The sequence below is a fragment of the Dermacentor silvarum genome, chromosome 6, assembly GCF_013339745.2.
Source record: "Dermacentor silvarum isolate Dsil-2018 chromosome 6, BIME_Dsil_1.4, whole genome shotgun sequence".
NCBI lineage: Eukaryota > Metazoa > Arthropoda > Arachnida > Ixodida > Ixodidae > Dermacentor > Dermacentor silvarum.
This window is the reverse complement of record NC_051159.1, coordinates 176,403,490-176,424,600: the sequence shown is the minus strand read 5'-3', so window position 1 is coordinate 176,424,600 and position 21,111 is coordinate 176,403,490. Positions and strand designations below refer to the sequence as shown.

The 21,111-nt window shown below is 44.4% G+C and overlaps 2 protein-coding genes across 5 annotated transcripts in view; one reads left to right on the top strand and one right to left on the bottom strand.

Annotated features, from left to right (window-relative positions):
• The window catches only part of LOC119456444 (ATP-binding cassette sub-family G member 1-like), a 360,487-nt gene extending 346,124 nt beyond the window's left edge, over positions 1 to 14,363 (top strand). The window contains exon 14 of the mRNA XM_049669866.1: positions 14,297 to 14,363. The gene's annotated coding sequence lies outside the window, so the exon portion shown is untranslated. The remainder of the gene's footprint in view (positions 1 to 14,296) is intronic.
• The window catches only part of LOC119456441 (peptidyl-prolyl cis-trans isomerase G-like), a 73,293-nt gene extending 52,447 nt beyond the window's left edge, over positions 1 to 20,846 (bottom strand). The window contains exons 1-8 of one of the 4 annotated variants that reach the window (XM_037718228.2): positions 20,783 to 20,846; positions 18,533 to 18,606; positions 15,902 to 15,976; positions 15,368 to 15,475; positions 14,351 to 14,395; positions 13,456 to 13,543; positions 12,921 to 12,950; positions 9,503 to 9,648 (exon numbers count right to left, since the gene is read on the bottom strand). In XM_037718228.2, the coding sequence (XP_037574156.2) occupies positions 9,503 to 9,648; positions 12,921 to 12,950; positions 13,456 to 13,543; positions 14,351 to 14,395; positions 15,368 to 15,475; positions 15,902 to 15,976; positions 18,533 to 18,599 (559 nt within the window). In that variant the 5' untranslated portion in view covers positions 18,600 to 18,606; positions 20,783 to 20,846. Of the gene's footprint in view, positions 1 to 9,502; positions 9,649 to 12,920; positions 12,951 to 13,455; positions 13,544 to 14,350; positions 14,396 to 15,367; positions 15,476 to 15,901; positions 15,977 to 18,532; positions 18,607 to 20,309; positions 20,689 to 20,782 lie in introns of those variants that run through there. The other 3 variants (XM_049669869.1, XM_049669871.1, XM_049669870.1) reach the window with 3 other exon arrangements.
• Positions 20,847 to 21,111: the final 265 nt, after the last annotated feature.

The window sequence follows — 21,111 nt, the reverse complement described above, 5'->3', positions numbered from 1 at the left end:
AGAGATGCCAGAAGAGAGGCAAGAGGGGCCCGCTCCACAGGCACTGTGCCGTATGTGCTGCACACGAGGCGTAACAGTAGACTTCGCGTGCAAGCAGCAGGCTCCGCGTTGCACCGGCACCAGCGGCCACGGAAATGTGCACTATTCAAAATAAGGCTGAATAGTGTCCCCCAGCAATCACGTGCTAATGGCCCAAGTCACTTTGTGAACCGGAGAGGGGGTCCAAGGGGTCCCCACAGGCAGAGCCCAGAAACCTGCACTATCAACTACAGGCAACTTGCTTTAAGCATTTGCTTCCAGGAGGTCCCACTGGTTTTGCTTTCTCACTTTGTGATTGACTTTCATGGCTTTCCTTCATTAACTGCTCGGCCCTACGTTAGGCGAACCTCAGAAGCCGTCAAGCTAGAAAGCAGGCATGCCTCATCATCTGTGTGGCATGTTCAATTGACCATATTTGCGGCAGAGAAGACATTGAGATGACAGCCATGGCCTGCAAGATAGTTTTGGCAGTAACAATCAGATGGTTGCACTCACATGAAGTTAGGTGCTGGCTCATCAGGCACACGCCGCATCAAAAAGTTGTTCGCAGGCACCTCCGGTATCTCTCAGGCTTGACAAAGGACTGCTCAGCATCGTCGTCCACCTTGTCTGCCTGCTTGTCCACACTACCAGAAAGGAGACCCCATTGGGCAGAGAGAAATCTAGCTCAAAAAGCACAGCAAAAACAAGAAAGCAGAAGGGCAGCACATGATATACAGGTGTTGGCAAAAGCAGTTTTAAAATGTTGAACAAACAGCTGTGCAATACTATGTAAACTTAACATGTAGAAAGGACATTCCTGATCAAGAAAACAAGTTACAACTGACAAGCAAAATTATGCTCAACATATTATGACATTTTAACATACAATTTTTATGTTCAAAAACAAGCAGGAAAACAAGTCGGATAAAAGAAGGCAAGACATCCTACAAAGGTTAAAAAAATTACATTCTGGGTATTAAGTGCCACATCACAATCTGATCATAAGGCACGCCATAGTGGGAATTCCAGATTAATTTTGACCAACTTGGGTTTTTAACGTGCCCATAACCTAAGAACACAAGTGTTTACCCCCCCCCCCCCTGAAATGCGTCCACTGCGGCAGCGACGAACTTGCAACCTCGAGCTCAGCAGCAACACCATAACCACTGAGCTACCGCTGCGGCTGTCGAAATAGAACTGCACTTAAGTTTAGCCTAAAGCAACATGCAAAAATGTTTAGTCACTTCAAAAAATTGAAGCGTTTTCAAAGGTGTCAAGGACCCTCATGAACCTGGTGGATAACTACACAAAACAGACAGGTCCACGATGCAAGATACAAGCTCAGCAAGCTACCTTGTACAAACACAGGGCAATACACCCAAAGCACACATGCGCAAATGCAAGCAGTGACAACCCACCTGGCGTCCTGTTTGTGTGACTTGTCCTTGCGGGACTTTTTGGAGTGATGCTTGTGGTGCTTGCGGTGTTTGTGTTCCGAGGCCTTCTCCCCGAGGAGCTTCCTCTGCTCCAGTACTGGGTGCATTGGATGCTGATCGCTTGTGCTTCTTGTCTGCACAAATGGCAACAGTGAAGTGGTGGTGCGGGGGTGTTTCTCATCGAGGCTTCTCATAACTCACTGACACTTTTGTGCTGTGAAACAGAATATATATGCACGATCCTACACGATCAAATACAGTCGACTTCCTTTCATTCGACCCTGGCAGGACCAAAGAAATTGGTCAAATTATCCAGCAAGTCGAACTAAACAAGGGACAAAAATACATCAAACCACACAGCTGACTTATTTGGCAGTTTCTACAGTATTGTCTACATTTAACCCATTTTATGGGTCAAAGTAAAAACTAACGTAGAAATTACATTATAGCTCCTAAACAAAACAGAAATCTATCACACACCTGATTCTTTAGCAAGAAAAAAAATGCATGCCTAGGTTACTGGCAATGTAAAAGGACTAAACCAGCGAACGTTACCTTCATTAGAATGTAAATTTATTTACTTAATGTCAATCATCATCTGTTCAGACAGCACTTTATCGTTGTCTATGAAGAACCACAGCATGTACTTCGTATGTCCAATATGCATTTGATACTCTGCATTTATCAACAGGCTCCGCAACAATAGCAACAGAATGGTGGCCCACGCCTAGAGTAACGACTATGCTACTTCATTCCGATGCATGCAATTCTCCGGAACACCAGAACACATGATGCAATTATATTTCACTTTACTTTAATTTTATTGAATACCATATTTACATAAACCTTTTTTCAGAGGAAATGGTGCAAAAATTGCCTGTGCATTACAATTGGACACAAAAACAAATGACGTTTGCGGCATTGGCTACAGCCTACAATAAGACTGTCAGACGCAATGACATCGCCATCACAAAAGGGTGGCAGAGGACAATTTTGTGAACGCTGCGGTTGGTTTATTATGTGCTCGACTAGATATTGAGCACAATTTTCATTCAATAATTTTCGAAGGTACTATTTAATTTACAAGATTTCACGTACCTCGGCACCGGATGCAATGGCGTAATAGGCCCCAGCGTTTCTGGCACTGTACAAAGATCACTATCCGCGCACAGTGACAGGATGCTGTCAGACACAACTTGACAAGTCTAATGCAGAGCCTCGCAAAAGTGATAGTATGTATCTCTAAAAGTGATTGCTCAAGATACTGCCCTGGTGTACTTGGTACATGTGGCCAATGAAGCGCAAATGAAAGCTCAGTGAAAAAAAAGAAATTCCCACTTATGAAAGTAAACTTTTCACCTCGTGTTTTATCGCAAATTTGGCGGGCACACTATATCTTTCTCTTATGAATCTGTGCCATGTTACATTGAAGTGCACTTTATTTTCTTACTTTACGCCCAAGGAAAATTGGGTATGCATTAGACTGGGGGGGGTGCATTAGAATAGGGTAAATACAGTACGCGGACCACGAACAGCTTGGCGCCTATGTGTGGTGCCCTAGCATAATATATGTAAATTGTTTGAATGTGCTTTCGTAATCGGACCGAAAGTGGCGCTTCATCATGCTATGCGCATTGAAGAAGCAAGCTTAGAAGAGGCCCCGGCCAGCCCAGCAGTGTTAGAGACAGTGGCGGAAGTCACATGCTGCTTTTTGCAAAGGAGCACTGGGAACTGGTGGTCCCAAACATCCGCACTTTCATAGAAAACTGCACCTGTGAAACTCTTGCTGCTCTCTACTTTCCCGAAAGTGAGAAACTGCTTTTAGGCCCAAGCCTTTCACAACGCACATTCCATTCATGAGACAAGCTGCATTTGGAGTCTGGTGTGGTGAGATCGAAAATTGTGCTTTGGGTCTGTGAGTTGCGAGTGTGAGCTGCAAGGGTCAGTCAGCAACAGAGCTTCTCACACAATCAAGGTGCAGGTCTTCGGCCTCGTCAATGGGCCACGGAAGAAGACAGGAGCACATCTGCTTCATTAAAACGGTTACAGAAAGTTTCGTGGGTTTTGTTCTGGCGCATGTCAGCAGCGCATACTGCCAGCAGCTCATCGCCATGGAAGTTCGAAGCTTGTAACCATCTTCTTCGGCGAGTTAGTTGTAGACGCAAAGGAAGATGAGTCAGAATATGTTGCCATCTATAGTTGCCATCTTGCAATGGCAGCGGCGATGAGCAGGCAATGTTGGGCGAATTTTCTTGGAAAAAAAAAAGGCACCACTCCGAATCAGGTAAATACTGTACTAATTCATTGTGAGCTACCATTCTTGCTTTTAAGTCTTCCTGTGGCAGGACGAAGATAGGAGTCTTGACAGGAGACGACATGTGTTTGAAGTACTCTACTTTACTTGCCACCAAGACAAAGCTATCACTATTTTGAGTCACCACTGGGGACAATATTAGGGCTTGCTGGCCAGCCAAGTTCGAATTATTCTGCGAAGGCCATTTTAGCACCGAAATAACGAAACTTCAGCTTATAAAAATGTAAGGGCACCGGCCGAGACCTTAAGTTAGGTTCAAATTACAAAAAAATTTTAATGAAGTCAAAATAACGAAGGTCTACTGTACTACCATATTTACTTTATTATAAGAAACTAATACAGAAAGTGGGTCTAAGTTGTATATGCATTCTATAATTGGATTTAAAGCTACAATGCATCCGTGGCATTGGCAACAGCCAATGCTATGCCAGGAGCCAGCAACAAGCGACGACAACAAATTCCATGTCAGTTCCCAAAGATGACAAGCCGCTATCATTACAAAAACGCATCCAAAGGAATGTCATCTTACATGCTGAAGCTAGTGGCAACATCGTTTGGTTCTTTGTGGTATTGTAAAGCATAATTTGCTAGTAGTACAGCCGAAAGTAATGCACACAAGGTTTACAACAATTATTCTAGTGTAACCAGATTACACTGTACAGAGTGCGCAATTTTTAACAGCATGTGTGGAAATATTCAAACTAAGTAGTCTACAAATAACACTTGCTCTTTATTTCAAATTTAAAGATTTTAAACTTTAAAAACCATTAAATATTTACATTTTTTTCTGAGTGCACAGTTCCGAGCTGTAACATGGTTGGATATAGCTGGTCATAAATACAACATGGAAAAAAACAGTCCGAGATGACAAGGACCACTGACAGAATGTACACCATGGCACAGGTTCTGTAAGTGTGCGCACATTTCCTTATCATATGATAGTCCTTGAAGCATCAATGACAGAGAAATATAAGCATCTGAGTATGTTTGGATTTGAGATGTTTAAATGTAGAACAATGCTATACTGCTTCACATACCCACCTATACCCTTCAATGCTACACCCTTCACATGCCCACCTCTCAGGCAATTGCTCATAATGGGACTCATGAAGTATCAATCGATCATTTGATCAATCAATGAGCAAAATATAGGGGTTTGTGAATGCCAAATACTAGTAGATTTCGAATTGATCAAGGAAAAAAAAGTTGAATATTGAATCGAATACCAAAAAATTTGCGCAAAATGTAATGCTTACAAATTTTGGTGACAAAAAAATGTGGTGCTGCACATGCTCCGGAGTCGCCTAGCACTGCATAATAAGAATGCATCAAGCTATCAATAAAATAGGTACATAGAAATCAAGATACACAGTATTAAAGGGAACACCAAATTAGAATATGCCGGCACCAATGACAGCTCAGTTTTAGTATAGGAAGGTTCGGAAAATATATATTTTTAATCAATAGAATTTTTTTCCACGGAATGAAGTTCTTTTTATTGCGATAGCAATTATGTATATGGACACTCCAGGCGCACTTCTGCCATCATCGTCGCTGTGAGGTTCAGTATAAAATCCAAGGGCAATAAAATCGTTGCCGCGTGCCATAGGCTGTATGTGTGAGTGAAAGCATACGACGGTGAGCCGGCCATTGCGGCTCGCGCACACGAGGGGTAGGAAGCGGGAAGGAAGTGCGCAGCCTTCCAGTCGCACACAACGCTCCGGAAGAAAAGGAGAGAGGTGGCGGGGCTGCACGTAACTGTAGCGGCGTGCTCCCGCCAGGTGGGAGGGTTGGCAGGTGGAGGAGCCGCACTTTACTGCGGCCACGCACTCCTACCAGGCCGGAAGGCTCCTGGGGAAAAGTGGAGGGGGGAAGGGGGGGGGGGGGTTCTGCGCTGCTAGCGCCCGCCCGTGCGTCTCTTGAAAGCCATCTGCAGCGGGGGCACAATCCACTCTCTGTGTTTTCACGGCTAATATCACATTGATGTGATCGCTGGCAGGAAACTCAATTCGCTCACTCTTGCTGCCACGCTGACGCACTGCAGCGTTTTGAAAGCGAGTTCCCACAGTCATAGAGTGAGATGCGTCCATGTTTGCTTGCGCACGTGACATCATGCTTGTTAACTTAGTGCACCTATGTTTACAAGTTTATACGGCCGATAAAACTACTATCCTTACGTTGTATCGCTGTCCAATAGTTTGCTATTGCAATCAATGCTTCACCTTTCGCTAGAAACTGCGACTGTTTTTCCTCTGGAACTAATGAATTAGTGACATTCTGTTCTACTCAATAGCAATGAGGTTCGCAGTTGAGTAGTGAACCTGTGTTTTGCGGTAATTTTTTTATTCATTGCATAGAAAGTTTTGCTTTCCAGTTTTTCTCCGAAATACAGAAGGGTTATTCCAACTTTATGGCAGGTGGGTTATCATAAGGCCAATCTGCTCAACAGATGAAAGGACCACGCATCACTTGACTCAATCACCGCTCCGCACGTAGCCTTTGCTGACAGTAAAGAGTAGATGCCATCTCCGCAGTTTCGTTTTTGGTTCGGAGTGATTTGTCACATGACAAAGATGCTGAAATCTGCAACGTTACAGTAGGTATGCGTGACCCCCCCCCCCCCCTCTGCATCTCCTCCTTCATCCGCCGTCCGCGCTGTGTGCAAGCAGCCAACACACTTTCGCACCCGCCTGCGTTAACCCAAAGCTAGTCTTGTGACGGGTTGCTCAAAGCTACAGAAAAAGAGAGAAATACAATTTACAGTGACATTTCACTTCGTGAATGCGGGTACGCGCAATCGTATGGGTGCCATTCCAATATAATTGCAATAGCAATGATATCGACACACCAGGTGCATTTCTGTTGTCATGGTCAGCGCACGATGTTCCGTACAAGTCCAAGGGCGATAACATCGTCCCCACGCGCCGTATGCTGTATTTGCAAGTCATAGCGTGCGACGGTGAGGCTTGTAATCTGGTAGCAACAAATTCGGGGTTCGCGACTCACAGTCGGCCTGCCACCGCTTGCGTTGCTGCTCCGCCCTTATCGCACAGCGCTCGGCGACTCGATCATGAGCCGAACACAGTACCTCCATAGTGCGCACACAACCTGTACTAAATGCCAGAGGTAGTCAACACAGCACGTTTCGCTTAACCTCCTCCTCTGCGAAGCTTCGACTCGTTTCTCCTTCCCTGCCTCGCTCAACGCCACCTCGACTTTCCTCTAGGTGGCGTTGCTTTGCCATGCGCCTCAGCAGGCTCCTTCGTACTTTCCCCAGCGCATATTCTCTTCTCCACCTCCAGGCGCCTTCCTCCTCCGCTTCCTATACGGCTTCACACTAAACATCACCAATTTCACTCATGGGCCACTTACGCTTGCGTGTAAAAGGCATGGGAAAGCATGACAGCAACACCAACACATGCACTGTTGAGTTCGCTGCTACCCTGTTGGTCACTGCTACAACTCTTGTAAGTTAACAAAGCAAATGCACTCAATTTCCTAACTGTGTTCGCAAAAGCATGGATGCATTTATGAGTCTACGATAAGTGATCAGGGCAAAGGAGCATGGAGGGAAGCTACATACAGTTAGACCTGGATATAACGAAATTGACAAATTCCCGAAAAACTTCGTTATAAAGAGGATTTCGTTATATGCAGGTTGGCACGAAAATTCGAAAAATAAATGTTTACTGTATTCACTCGATTCTAACGCGCCCTCAATTGTAATGCGCACCTGTTTTCCGTTTTCGTCGAAGCACTCATCCTCGGAATGTCACACCAGGTACCGGATGCGTGGACACATGTCGTTTCGCACAAGCGCGAGGCATTGGAAACGAAGAGCGAGCGTCACGATGGCGTCGTAGCGTCGTACAGTGTTACAGTAGAACCTCGCTGTTACGTTCCCGGCTGTTACGTCGTTTTTGACCAGTCCCGGCACAGCTCCCATAGAACTCAATGCATTGGTAACACCGCTGTTGCGTCGCAACTGTGGGACCGTTCCCGCATCATACGATGCGAACTGCCACTCCGCGCCGGCCCGAGTGGCCATTTTGACTTTTCATGTCGCTTGGCTTGGTGGCTTGACGATGGCATTGGCCGCCCAAAGTGCCGGGGGCGACAACTATGACGTATTTTCGGTTTCCGGCAGCAAAAGTATGGCCCTTGAGATCCGTATTTGCTATATAAAGATGGTGTCAATGACGCGTTGTGGCCCTAAAATTGGCTTTGGCTCATAGATATTCCGTATATAAGGGTACGGCCATGCTAGCGGCAAAAACGCGCGCGTCATGCAGCGAGCAGCAAGTTGCCGCGCGTCAGCGCTTTGCCGCGAGGCCACCGTGGCACACGCGTGTCGCCGCGCGGCAGCGCGATAAGATTTCCCGCGCTCTCCGAACGGGCGAGCAACACCGCGAGCGCTCGTTGCTTCATGCGAGAGACGATGATCATCGATTGAAAACCCGGCGCGGACCAGCGGCGTTCCGGTTGTGATGGCTCCATGACGTCACCCTCGTCGCTCTTGATTGGTTCTTCATCTCGCGGCACGCGGCATTTGCCGCAGAAATGGGTCTCGAACCCATTTCACGCGGCACGCCGCAAGACCCCCCCCGATTCCTGCCGCTTTTGCCGCACGCAGCATGACGCGTTGCCGCGCGTTTTTGCTGCGTGTTTTTGCCGCTAGCGTGGCCGTACCCTAAAGTCCAAGGGCGATAATGCAGTCGCCGCGCGCCGTATGCTGTATGTGCGAGTGAAAATGTGCGAGGGGAGCCGATGACCGCGTCTAAATCTTGCGCGCGCAAGAAAAGCAGGGAGGAAGCGCGCCTTCTTCCGTTGCGCTCGAGGCACCGGCGAGGGAGCGAGGGGGAGGGATAGCGGGGCGGCGCGCGGTCGCGCAGGCCGTATCTTGAAAGCGATCTGCGTTGGGGCAGAGTCTAGCAGTGTAGGTACGTCGGCGGCTCGTAGCTTTTCTGCGTGCTGTGTGTTCTCGGCGCTCAGTTTGCGTTGAAGCGATAGACAACAGCACGAACGTCACTTCGCTCGGTTCTCCAGCGGCACTTCCACATGCCGCCAGCGTTTGACAGCGCGTGTCCGCGCTCATCGAGTCTGATGTGCCACAGCGTGTACCAGCGCGTCGGCAACATCAGCTGGAAAAGGAGAGAGGGCCGGCTTGGCGGGCTAGGCCAGCTGCAGCAAGCGGCAGGATCAGATTTGAATGAAAGGAGGGGGAAAAGTCACACCCGCAGCGGCAAGATCGCCGGGTCGAGGGATGCAGGGCCGCCTCGCACACGCACGCACGCACACGTGCGCTCGCTTCGCATTCCATCGCGGCGGAGAAGGTGCTTCCGGTTGCTGCTCGCGCAAAAATAACAAAATTTGGGGCGAAATCTCTAGGTGGTCGGAGGGGAAAATTCGTTATATCGAGGGGGTCTCCCGCTGCCACTTCATTACGTAGAGGTCTCAAATACATGTGCTTCTATGGAGTAACGGTGGGAATCGAAAAACTTCGTTATATCCAGGAATTCGTTATATGGAGGTTCGTTATAAGCAGGTTTAACTGTATCTAGTCCGCAAAGGCTATTCCAATACAGTATGAAAGGCCATCAGCTAACATCACATTTCTCCACGAGAGTGCAAGGAACTCCGAAATTTCTTGGAATATACCCCGTTAAAAACATTTAACCGCAATAATAAGCAACCAGCTGCCAATGATACAATGAGACTTAGTGAAACACACCCTTGTGCTTGCGCTTTAACACAAGCTCGCCGCAGTTGGCAATGATCACTGGCTGCACAGGACAGCTGTTGCCGTCGACAGGCTGGGACTCAATGGCCTGCACCACATCCTCACCCTTGATCACGTGCCCAAACACCACGTGCACCCTGCATATACGAGACACACATCAAGGGTCATACAAAGCAAGATGAGAGAGGATGTCGCGCTGAAACTGGTGTCACACGGGCATTTTTAAGGCTTTTGTACCGATAGCCTGTGAATTCAATACCATGCACCATAGGACTGCTAACAAGGGCAGCTTCAATGGTCGTCAGGTTAACTATTATTGTGTCAACAGAGTTGCATGAAACTCTATTGAAATCTCAAAAGCCTTCGAGTGGAAGGTGCAGGTTTCTTCGTCAGTATCATATTACATAGATGCACTGTAAATTAAGTGTATGAAAAAAATTAAAATAAAAGAAAATTATTTACCCTGGAAAAATAATCAACAATGACTGTCAGTCCCACATCTCCATCAACAATGATTGTCAGTCCCACATCTCGACAAAACTACAATGGTCCTTAAAATACTACCACCAGCACTCTCAAAGTTGCAAGAACACTCAAGCAAATCACCCAACCCCTGAAAAATGCATGAATGTGACAATATTATCAGCTGAAAAAAATATTACAGTATGACCTTAAAAAAGCCCTAAAACGATGAAAATGGGCTCCTTAAAGATTTAAATTTTAGGGCTGTTCACTTATGGGGATGTAGATTCATCACTGGCGATGGTGGCACAAGATTTTGTGCCGATAACTGAGGCACCTCAGTGGCCAACAGGTTTGATGTGTAGCAGCAAAACAACTTCAAGTTTATTAGAGTTTGCAATTCTCAATGGCCTATAAACTCAATAACCATTAAAAAGGGTCCATGTGATATGAGTATTATAGAACAAACATAGCTATACATTGTCACATCCTAGAGGGCCACCAAAAAGTACGACAACCAAAATGAAATGAGAAATATTCACAAGTGGAAGCTGTAACAGAAAAATACACGTGTTCATCATAATTTTCTGACAGAGCTAGAGCTGCAACCTTACCAACTGCCACTTCAAACTGCCTTACAACTGCCAATTGAGGAAGGCGTTCTGTTCTTAAGTTAAACTTTTGCATTTATCCCTTTGAGGGTTGTTGACGAACACTGCTGATCCGTGCCACATGGTTTCTGACATAAATGCACGGTGCTGGTCTCATGTTTGATATTTCATGCATATTCGACACCACTGGTTGTTGAGATGTGCTGCCATCTCTAAGAGTCACCTAAAGTCACTTGCTCACCGGGGCACACAACTCGGCTTATTTACTTCCGAGTGCTTGCTCATGTGGTCTTGCACACATCGTCTGCTACCTGCAAGGTGTGCGTGGAGGAGATGCTATCATTTTTTACGGTCACCATTATAGTGTTTCCAGTAGTTTAGATATAGCTCTGCGCGACAGAAGTTTAGAAATACTAATAAGTTTTCTTTTTCTTTTCCTTCAGTTGCAGTTCACGTATTCCCATACACTGGGGTGCACGAAGTCGTGGTTTAGTTATGGCTGCACGCGGTGCCTGTACTCGTCTACTCCCAGTGACTGCTCAAGCATTTCTTCTGACTCGTTTCTGATGCGTTCCTTCTCTAAATGATATGTGCTTTTCGGACAACAAATTGATAAGCATAAATATTGCTAGAAATCTTTCTCAATCTCATACTGTAAAGTCTTACTGTGTACTGTTCGTGTGAGTGAAGTGTTTTTGAGACAAAATATTGCTTGCAATAATTTTTTGCTGTATTCATCAGTTTTCAATCATTTCCTACTACAGTAGAACCTCGTTCACTGGAAAGAAACAAGCTAACCGGGAAAGCATACGATCTAAGTCACTAAAACATTTGACAGACTCAAGTGTAGTTGACATCTGTGTAATGCGAAGCGTTGCGCCAATCATTTCAGCACGAGGCGCTAACATGCGTCGAGCTGGTGGAGCCCTAGTGGCCCGAGACGCGCGTTGTTGTTTGTGCAGCTTCGGCAGCGTGCATCTGCACTCCTCCAATTCTGTCTGGGTGAGCAGCTTCTTCAAGCGGGGAATTTCAGCAGGAAGTTTTGACGTGCCCATAAGGTGCCAATCTTTGTGGCACAAGACGCCAATGCGCATCCAGCTGATGAAGCCCGAGAAATCCGAGACACACATTGCCGTTTTCCTATTGTGCACTGTTTGAAAACAGAGACATAAAACAAACGAAATCGAGCTGGCGGGCGACGCCAGAATACGGTGGCTACGATGCCGCCAGAGCAAAACATAACGCTCGCTTCATGCCACATGCATCAGGGAATGGTGGTGGATTTCGGTTATCGCCTATTAAAAATGTGCAGTAAGCTTCCAACAGCACCCCGCCCCACGTGCTATGAAACAGATAGTTCATGATGCTTATCGCAACAGGGATGGCAGCGATTGATGTCAATGTGGGACCCACGAAGAGATTTGCTGGTAATGGAATAGGAAACTGAGCGCACCAGGCTCCAGCATTCTCACGCGAGAGGGGTGTGCGAGTATTGCTCGGAAGCTATTGCGGGGGGTGGTTACTGTTCCCAACGACGCGTGCCTTGCGCCTTTTCTTGTTTACATGGGATCTAGCGGCCAGAAAACATGTCATACAATCACAGTTTGGCGATTCACTGAATGTTGGTGCCAAAATATTGCATTTTCCAGGAATATATGAACCAGTACAAAAGAAACGTAACTGTATTGGGTCACTTTTTTGCGTTCTCGATCGTGAACGTTGGTGCTGGGAAATCGTACGTAACAGGATGGTGTCAACGAGGTTTTACTGTGCTGGAAATTGCAATAAAAAGATTTACCACGGGGGCATGGTTTTTATGAAAAATTAAATCCTCATAGTAAGAAGCACACACTTGACACACATTTAAAAAGAGTTCTACACTCATTTTTAACAAATAAACAAGCTCTCAGGTACTTCTGGTGACAAGGTTTACAGCTCGTGAGCAGGAGCAGATGGGTGGCATCTGCTGGCATGGAGTGGAAGCACGCTCAGTTGTCATGACAACCAGAACCCAACAATTTTAGCTGTCAAGATAATGACCTGATGATATCATAAATGATGTCAGCATAAATGATGTCAGCATGTGACGAGCTCTGGGTGTTCAGAAGCATCTGCAACATTCCTCGGGCAGACGACAAAGTACCGTTTCGACTCCACGTTTCCTGCTCTGTGGTACCCATATTTGTATAGTACTACGAGTAAAAAAAAAAATGCATGCTTACCAGGTTATGGCAATCCACAGATGAATGCATAACTGCAAATGCCTCTTACTGCAAAACCTTGATCCCCAAATTTCATTTAGATTTTTGACATGATGGACAGAGAATGAGGCTTACCCATCAAGATGAGGCGTTGGCTGTGTTGTCCTGCAAATAAACAAAAATATACAGTCAGTGCAGAAAAATATTGTCGTACTTGCATAAAATGCCTCCATAAATACTCAAACTACCCCCCCCCCCCCCCCCGATTCTCATTTAGAAACTTCAAATGCCATTGCACTCAATACTTCTTAGTTCTACATAAGAATGTATTTCCGAGGAACTCCTGCATTTCTGAGCAGTTTTGTTCGGCGACATTAAGTCTTACCACTCTTAGATACTGATACCTTTTCATTTCACAACACAAAACAGAGTTAACTAAAGAGGAAAAGACAAACGACCAGCACATGAACTGTACCAAACGGCAGACATACTGAGTGAATAAAGAGCGATGGAAATTCGAAAGAAACGGTTCCTGCATCCTGCTTGAAGTATAGTGGTATTTCTGTCAGGGCTCTACAAGTTTACCCGATTACTTTACTCGAACCAGCTTCTTCGAAAGGATATTTCACTGTAAAATGACTAGACAAAACATAGTGACTGCTGAACTCACACGAAGAACTGCGACCCATTAGTGTCCTTGCCACGGTTGGCCATGGACAGCAGGTATGGCTGATCATGCTTGAGCTCAAAGCTCTCATCTGCGTTGAAAATGACAAGAGAGAATAAGCAACTGTGTCAACAGCACAGAATTCCAATGTAACAGACTGCAACTTAGTTACCACATCACCGGCCCAGCACATAATCAAACTGCCACATTCTCTTCAAGGCAAACAGCAATAAAACTTCACTTTAGTAAAATAGGTAAAAATAAGTAGTATGTACTACTGAAACTAACTTGGCAATGCTGTAAGGCTAGTAATGATATAGTTTTCTTATTAACAGCATTTAAATAGCAATTAAGCAGATTGTGCATGCATCTGGTGGTTAGCAAATATGATGCACATCCCAGACAATGGTGTCATTTTAAACGCACTGTGGGTCATGCCGAGGAGCTATGCTTGTTGTCAATATTCTGGATTCTGTGTCATTTACGGTGAGCAGTAATGGCGACGTTTTAATGCAATTTTTAACGGCAGTGACAAACATGTACAGTCACGTCACGTTAACTAGATGGTGTTTAACATCATAGCATGTGCCAGTGTATGCTTAAAAAGCCAATGAGCTTCTTCAAGCATCGGAGAGGAGCGTATTACTTTAAACCAGTATGCTATAAAACATCCTTTAAACTGAAATGTCATTGAGGGAAGAAAAACAGGAGTCAGGAAAGGCTATCTCCTATCCGGTACTGCATTACAGATGGTTAGGAGTGGCTTGAACTGTATCTTTTTCTGATATATGATGCATTGCTGATCCCCAGTTCTGTTAGTGCATGTTCCCTCCATTGCATGCAGGCCCCAACAACCCAAATTCAGCTGTGCCTCATCAATGAAGAGCATGGAACGCACCTTTGAAGGTCCCACCATAGATGGATTCCCCACCGCTTCCGTTACCTGGCAACACCAATAGAGAGAATGACGGGCAAATCATCAGTCAGCACTGGGAACCATACACAGTGTGGCTCCAGAGGTAAAACAAACACTACAGGTTCTCTGTGCCTTTGTTTCTGTAAAGTGTATGCCAAGGGCCAGTCCAATCAGGAGTGTGACACACTATTTACTCAATTGTCTTGTCGCGATGTTTTCTGAGTTATCCACATAGTATTTGTGCCAATGAAAGGCCTGCAGTAGCAGGAATTAATTCTGATTTCTACGTGCAAGAATTGGCAAAGGAGTTGTCTGTTAAGAAGTCTGTAATTCAGTGTGCTTAGGAGCCAACATGACTGAATGCCCTGCCAAGGAAGACAACTTGGCCAGTGTAACGGCTTTCAACGATTTTCTTTTGTTTATCCTAAAGCACGTGTTTAAAAATCATAAAAGACCGAAGTGCTGGAAAGAAAAAACAGGGCTGCCGTATGGCACGTTTGACAGGAGATATTGATGCCTCATTAAGGCCTCATAAACTTCATTCACAACAATTCGGCCATCAAATTTAACAGTTTACATTGCCACACATGACATGAGAGAGTGAATAACTGTAAGCTGGTTTGACACTAAGAGCTACAGCAATCTTTCTCGGCACAATCACCAACAAGGGCATTGCAAGCGTGATGACATGTATAGTGCCATTTTTAAGAGTTCCAGCGTTTTGCACTAACTTAATGCCTATTAGTGCCCCTTGCATAAACCGAAGAAGGAAAATGCAAGGCTCAGACACACATAACTGCATATTCCATCAAATATGTGCATGTCAACAGTCATGTCAAGGCTTCATTAACCTATCTTGAAGGCACAACTGCATTGTTCATCCTCCAGCTATTCACAAAAGAAAGATAGGAGAATTGCTAGCATTATATTCACAACTGTTCAGAGTAACTTCAGGTATTCAATACAAAGGAGGCAGAAAGAAGACAGTGTGCGGCTCACCAACAGAGAAGTCTCCCCCCTGGATCATAAAGCTGCGAATGACACGGTGAAACTTGGCACCTTTGTAGTGGAGTGGCTTGCCCGTTGTCTTGCCTGTGCCACATTCTCCTGAAGAGTGAAATTAAAAGAAAGCTAGTGAGTTCCTGCTAGGTATAAGCTAACTGAAGGTGGTGTCTTCACAGCAGACACTGTTGTCAAACACTTCCTTATTGAGTCACTAGCAACAGGTTGCATTCCCCCTTAGCTAGTTACAAAACCTGTGTCCGGATTTTCAAAAGGCACACTCACTGGCAGAAGGCTTAGCTAAAAAATAAATTTAAAAAAAACTAATAAAAAATACCAATTTAAAAAAAAGTGCCAATCTCAAGATGGCGCAAACAAGCTCGGTTTAAAACCCTTCTTAAAAGTGTGCAATAACAGAACATCTACGCTTTGTACTGAATTAACTTGTGAAACATTATCTAACCTTTGTACATAGCTCTATAAATTTATATAAATTCTAAAATAAGCTTAGCACAGTAAATGTAAACAAACCTGTGCAAAGGGCCCGGAAGTTCTCACATGTGATAGGACAGACGTCTGCAAACAGTTCAAAAACAATCCTTCCCGCTGCAACAGAAAGAAAAGAAAAATATTACAGAGCCCTCAGTCTCACTTATGTGTATGTGTGGCATACGTCCAAAGCGAACATACAGGCTCCAATCCACATGGCAACCCAGCTCAGCGTAAGCCTAGAGTATATGTAAGGTATTACCATGTGCCAAAATTTTTAATTAAATCACATAGAGCACCACGTAATATGGCAGGAAAGATTTGGTTAATGTATAGTACAAAGAAATGTCAAACTGTTCCACAAGACCCACTACTACACAGCATGACATCATACATGTTCAAATTGCACGTTAGAACTTGTGCACTAGGCATAATTATTCGTTCAGAGCTCTCTTCATACTGCACACAGTGGTGCCATCAGAAGCAAAGGTTTGAGAACCATGGCAGCTATCAAATACCTTAGTTCTTCTGGCATTATCACACAGCATATGTATTTCATTGTTTGAACATCAGCCTGTACACTGTACCACTCGATTTCAAGGTGCATGCTTAGGATGCATCAAAAAAAAAAAAAAAAAAAGAAGGTAGTTTGTGGCAGCCATGGTGTTCAAACTTTTGCTTCCGACTGTACACCCTCAGTCAAAAGTATACAGCAATTATGTTTTCTGGCCTAGGATAAGTTTAAGCCATGCAGTGGTGCTCTAGCTTCCTTCACAACACTCAAGCTTTCTAAAGGGTGCGAACACTAGCCCTCACCTCCAGAAAGTAAAGTAGGAACCTGTTACAGTAAACCACTCAGGACCAAACTAAATGCTTATTACACCAAGAAGTATTCAACAGTGGAGTAGCTGAGAAACTTGGGCAAATTGGTGTATGTTCATACGTGACGCAAACAGCGTTAACAAAGACAAGGACGAAGAAATTAAGGTAGGTTCACACACAAGCACTGTGTGAGCCTACCTTCATTTCCTCGATCACGTCTTTGTCAAGTTTCAACAGTGAATGAACAAGGGAAGTCATTGGAGGCAACGTTTCGACAAAGACTTGTCTTCGTCAGGGCAGCAACTACTTTCCTAGGTAGAATTCACCCCCAATGGGGGAGGAACACAAGAGGGTGCATAGAGTAGGGTGAGGAAACACAAAGATAGTTAACGAGACCAGGATCAAATTGACCAATCGTGTGCGGCTCGATGGAACGGACTACCTCCGTTCCATTTTGGAACACGTACAAGATCGCGCCCCAGGTGTTCCTATTTAGGTGGCACTAAGTTGGGGTACAGCCTTTGCATCAGGAAAACCAACCTAGAAATGCAGTACCCCACAAAAAGCCACGAAAGAACAGCCAAGGCCATTCCGCTAGGCTGCCAAAAGATGTATGAAAGATTTCCCAAGGGCCGGTTTGAAACATCGTGAAAGCATCAGCACTAGCCTGTCTAGAACTAGCAAAGAGAATTAAAGGCCAACTGCTTTGAAATTTTGGACAACATAATGCCTAGTTTCTGATATTTTAGGTATAGAGCAGCCTCTGTGCAAATTTTTAGGTTTGAAATGAGTGGAGTGGATCTGTCACAAAAAGAGATGTTTTCGATACCAAAAATGAAAAAAAAAAAAAGCAATATACCCCAGAATTAACGCTTACCGAAAATAACCCAAAACCCAGAATATTCAACACTAGTGCAACTTTTATGCATGACCTCCAAGATTAGGCAGCGACTGTGGTTCGCTGAACATCTAAAAGGCAGGGATAGAAGGCAGCGATGTGCAGGGATTTGCGTCATATCTGCTGAGCACCAAGTGCAGGCATCTGCTTAGGTGCTATTTAAAGGCTTTTCATAAAAAATCTAACAATTACCAGTCCTGCAGCATTACCAAGATTGCTTCAGTAGTATATACGAGTCATTTATATTTAACTCAGTCGAAGCAATATTACCTTGCAGTTTGCCTTTTAATGTCCATCCTACCAAGTGGTGCAGCAAGTCAAAATACTGAACTGGAATTCCAGTACCCTGGTGGCACAATGGAAATAGTGAGTGCAAACACTCTTTGAGCACCAGCATAAATATGTCAATGAGTTCCCTGAACCGCAAACTTGACTTTTCCAAACTTGGACTCTGTTGGACTCTGTACTGGCATCATCATATATTTTACAAAAAGAATTAATCTAACTACCAGAACCAAGATACAAAGCCCAGGAACCTTATTTTGTAAGTATATTTCCTGAATTTTATTATTTTGGCAAATGAGTTCTGTGGAAGCCCGCAAGGTGCAGGAAAGTTTATGAAAGGGAAAAATTGTCATCCACCTGAATGCAGCACGACGCTACAAAGGAAACCTACAAAGGACACCTATACGGGTTTCCTTTGTAGCTTCATGCTTCAGTAGGGTGGATGACAATTTTTCCCTTTCGTGTTCGATAATTCTGCACCACCTGTTCCACCAATGGCCAATCTCAGTGATGGAGTTTCCGTTATGACCACCAATATTCTTTTTTTAGATGCTACTGATTTGTTTAAAATTCTTTTTCTGCTACTCTGGTCCATTTAAACCCATCTGTAACAACCTAGGAAGCGACTTCCTGGGCCCCTGTGAGCATTTCAAACCACTGTGACTTACCAGACTCGTCCCCTATCTGCACATCAAAGAAGCAGCGAGGGTTGTATCGTTTTTTCTCTATGGTCATCTTTCATCTGCAAGAAATTACAATGCACTGTTGCAAACAGTCACAGACCTCAGCAAAGGCTCACAAAGCCAACAAAAGTTATAACCGTTTAGAATAACACTAGCCTTCTTGGTAGGCTGGTTAGATAATAGAGCTTTGCTTTCTTTTCTTTTCTTGCTTTTTTCTATCTTTTTCTTTTTTCCTCACACACACCTGTACCATTTTCCCTGAGTAAAGCAACATGAATGAATGTCTCTAGATAAAATACAGCCACAGTGACAACGAAGGGGAAGGGCCGAGACCTAAGGTAATATATTTTATATAAAATTAACATATTTGTTCCCTCCAACTATGTTTAAACAATACTTGGCATACCCGTGCAAGCAACTATTGATGTGACCTGCCAAGTGCTCTTACTGCTTTCTCCAAAGCCATTCAAACAGCCAAGTTCAAAAGGAGCATTGACACGAAAATTTAGAATGCGACCAAGTGCAGTGCCTCCAATATACAATGACCATGTGATTGTGAGCTACCAAACCAGCACTTCAAACTATGCACATCCTCATCTGTGCACATCTCTTGCAAGGCAATCTGCTCTCCCCTCATGTCCTGTTAAGTACTGAATTGACTCGGCTATCAGCAGCATGGTCATAGTGTGTGCATATATATATGTCAGTGGTGTTGGGTACCACGAGACTGCCACATCAGATTTCAGTGACGTGAATAGCCTCCTTTTTAACGTCCGAAGCTGCACTCCCCTTGGCTTGCATTTTGAACTTGTCACTTTAAAGGTGACATAATTATTTGTTGCGCTCTTGAGTAATTAAGGCCCCATAGCATAATTACTGGGTCAACAGCTATCTAATAAAGAAGTAAAAACAAGACTGACATTTTATGCAAGTATTCCTTTAAGCAATCCACAGTAGCTTGATGTCAAAATGCCAAGAAGCATAACACAGGGTGTTCAAACTGGCGTGCACTGCTCAGTACTCAATGCGAAATTCACTGAAAAAAACATTTCTGCTGTGGAAGCGTTGCTTCTAGAAAGCAGCTTTCACTACTAGTTAGACTGCACAGCATGCCATAATTGTTTTTTAAACACAGATAAACACTTTGATGCATATGGCCTTAACCTTTTGGCATTGCAGTTATCTCAAAACCGTATCATTAATGATATGTTCAAACTTCATCATTCACGGGATACCATGTTAAAATGTGTTCAGAAATATCTTCCGCGGCTTAATGGCTCTAAACGGAGATGTGCCGCGTGAAATGCGTCATCGTAAGTTAAGTTTCAATGTGTGATTGCCTTCGTTCCGGCCACACAAAAAATGTCGCACACGCAACACCGCGCGCGCTAGCACTATATGTGTACCGCTGGGTATTACACTTCTTAAGCATGTAACATAGCGCACACACTAGGGATCAGCTAAGTTGGGAGTACAACGCCCGTTCTCAAAAATGAAAGCGACCATTGGACGCAGCAATCAATGAGAAATTGGCGAGCAGTATTGTGTTGTTAGCCTTAATATAGCAAACAAATAGGCAACACATCTGGCAGGGCCAGACACAATACGCTGTCGAATTCCGTGCCTAGCGCTGAAAACAACAGTACGCAATCAAGCTGTGACGTCGTCCGTTTTGAAACGATCGCGCGCATTTGAGAGGGCGGAGAACTTTCATGAAGTTAAGCGAAAAACAAAAATAACTGAAACGCTAAAGAGATAATACCAAATGGTGGGAACCAAACAGAAACTCAGAAAATCCAGTGCAGCCTCACGAACAAAATATTGAAAGCGTTGACTTCATCACTACATCGGAAACGCCAACCCGGCTTCTGAGCCAACGCTGTAGTCTGCTTATATGCATCACTTGCAGACAACGAAAACAAATTTTGGCAACCGATCGCAGGTACTCCGTTTGCACAAACTTCAGGCAATATTTTGCGATGATTATACAGCCCTTTTCGTGTTATATATAAAGATAAAAACACCGAGCGCCCGAGCATGGTTCGCTGCCATGTTGGAAAAATCGTAGCTATCGCCGGCGAGGGCCTGAAAATGCGCGTTTTCTAAGGTTATGATCGCTGCCGTTAGGTTTGCCTCTGGAATCATACAATTCCGTAAGTTCTTTTCACAAAAAAAACAACTGTTTCCTATAAAGTTAAAGTTATCGACAGTGTGTAAACAGCGAAGAATCCTTACCTAGCATCGGTAAACTTGAAAAACTCAATGCTCGACGATGCCCCTTGTTGCCAGCGGCAAAAGCAATGTTGTGAATTTACCGTCAACATAGGTTCACATTTTCATAGAATAAGGTTCCTTTTTTGTTTTATATATATATATATATATATATATATATATATATATATATATATTAACTATGCTTCTGACTAGCTTGTTACGTATGCGATCAGTTCAGGTTTTAGGTAATTGGTTGTCAAAGCTGGTTCACGTGGCGCGGAATTCGAACGTTGGGCAAGGCGTTGCAAGTGTGTCGTGCGTGAAGACAAGATAAAGACCTTATCGAGAAA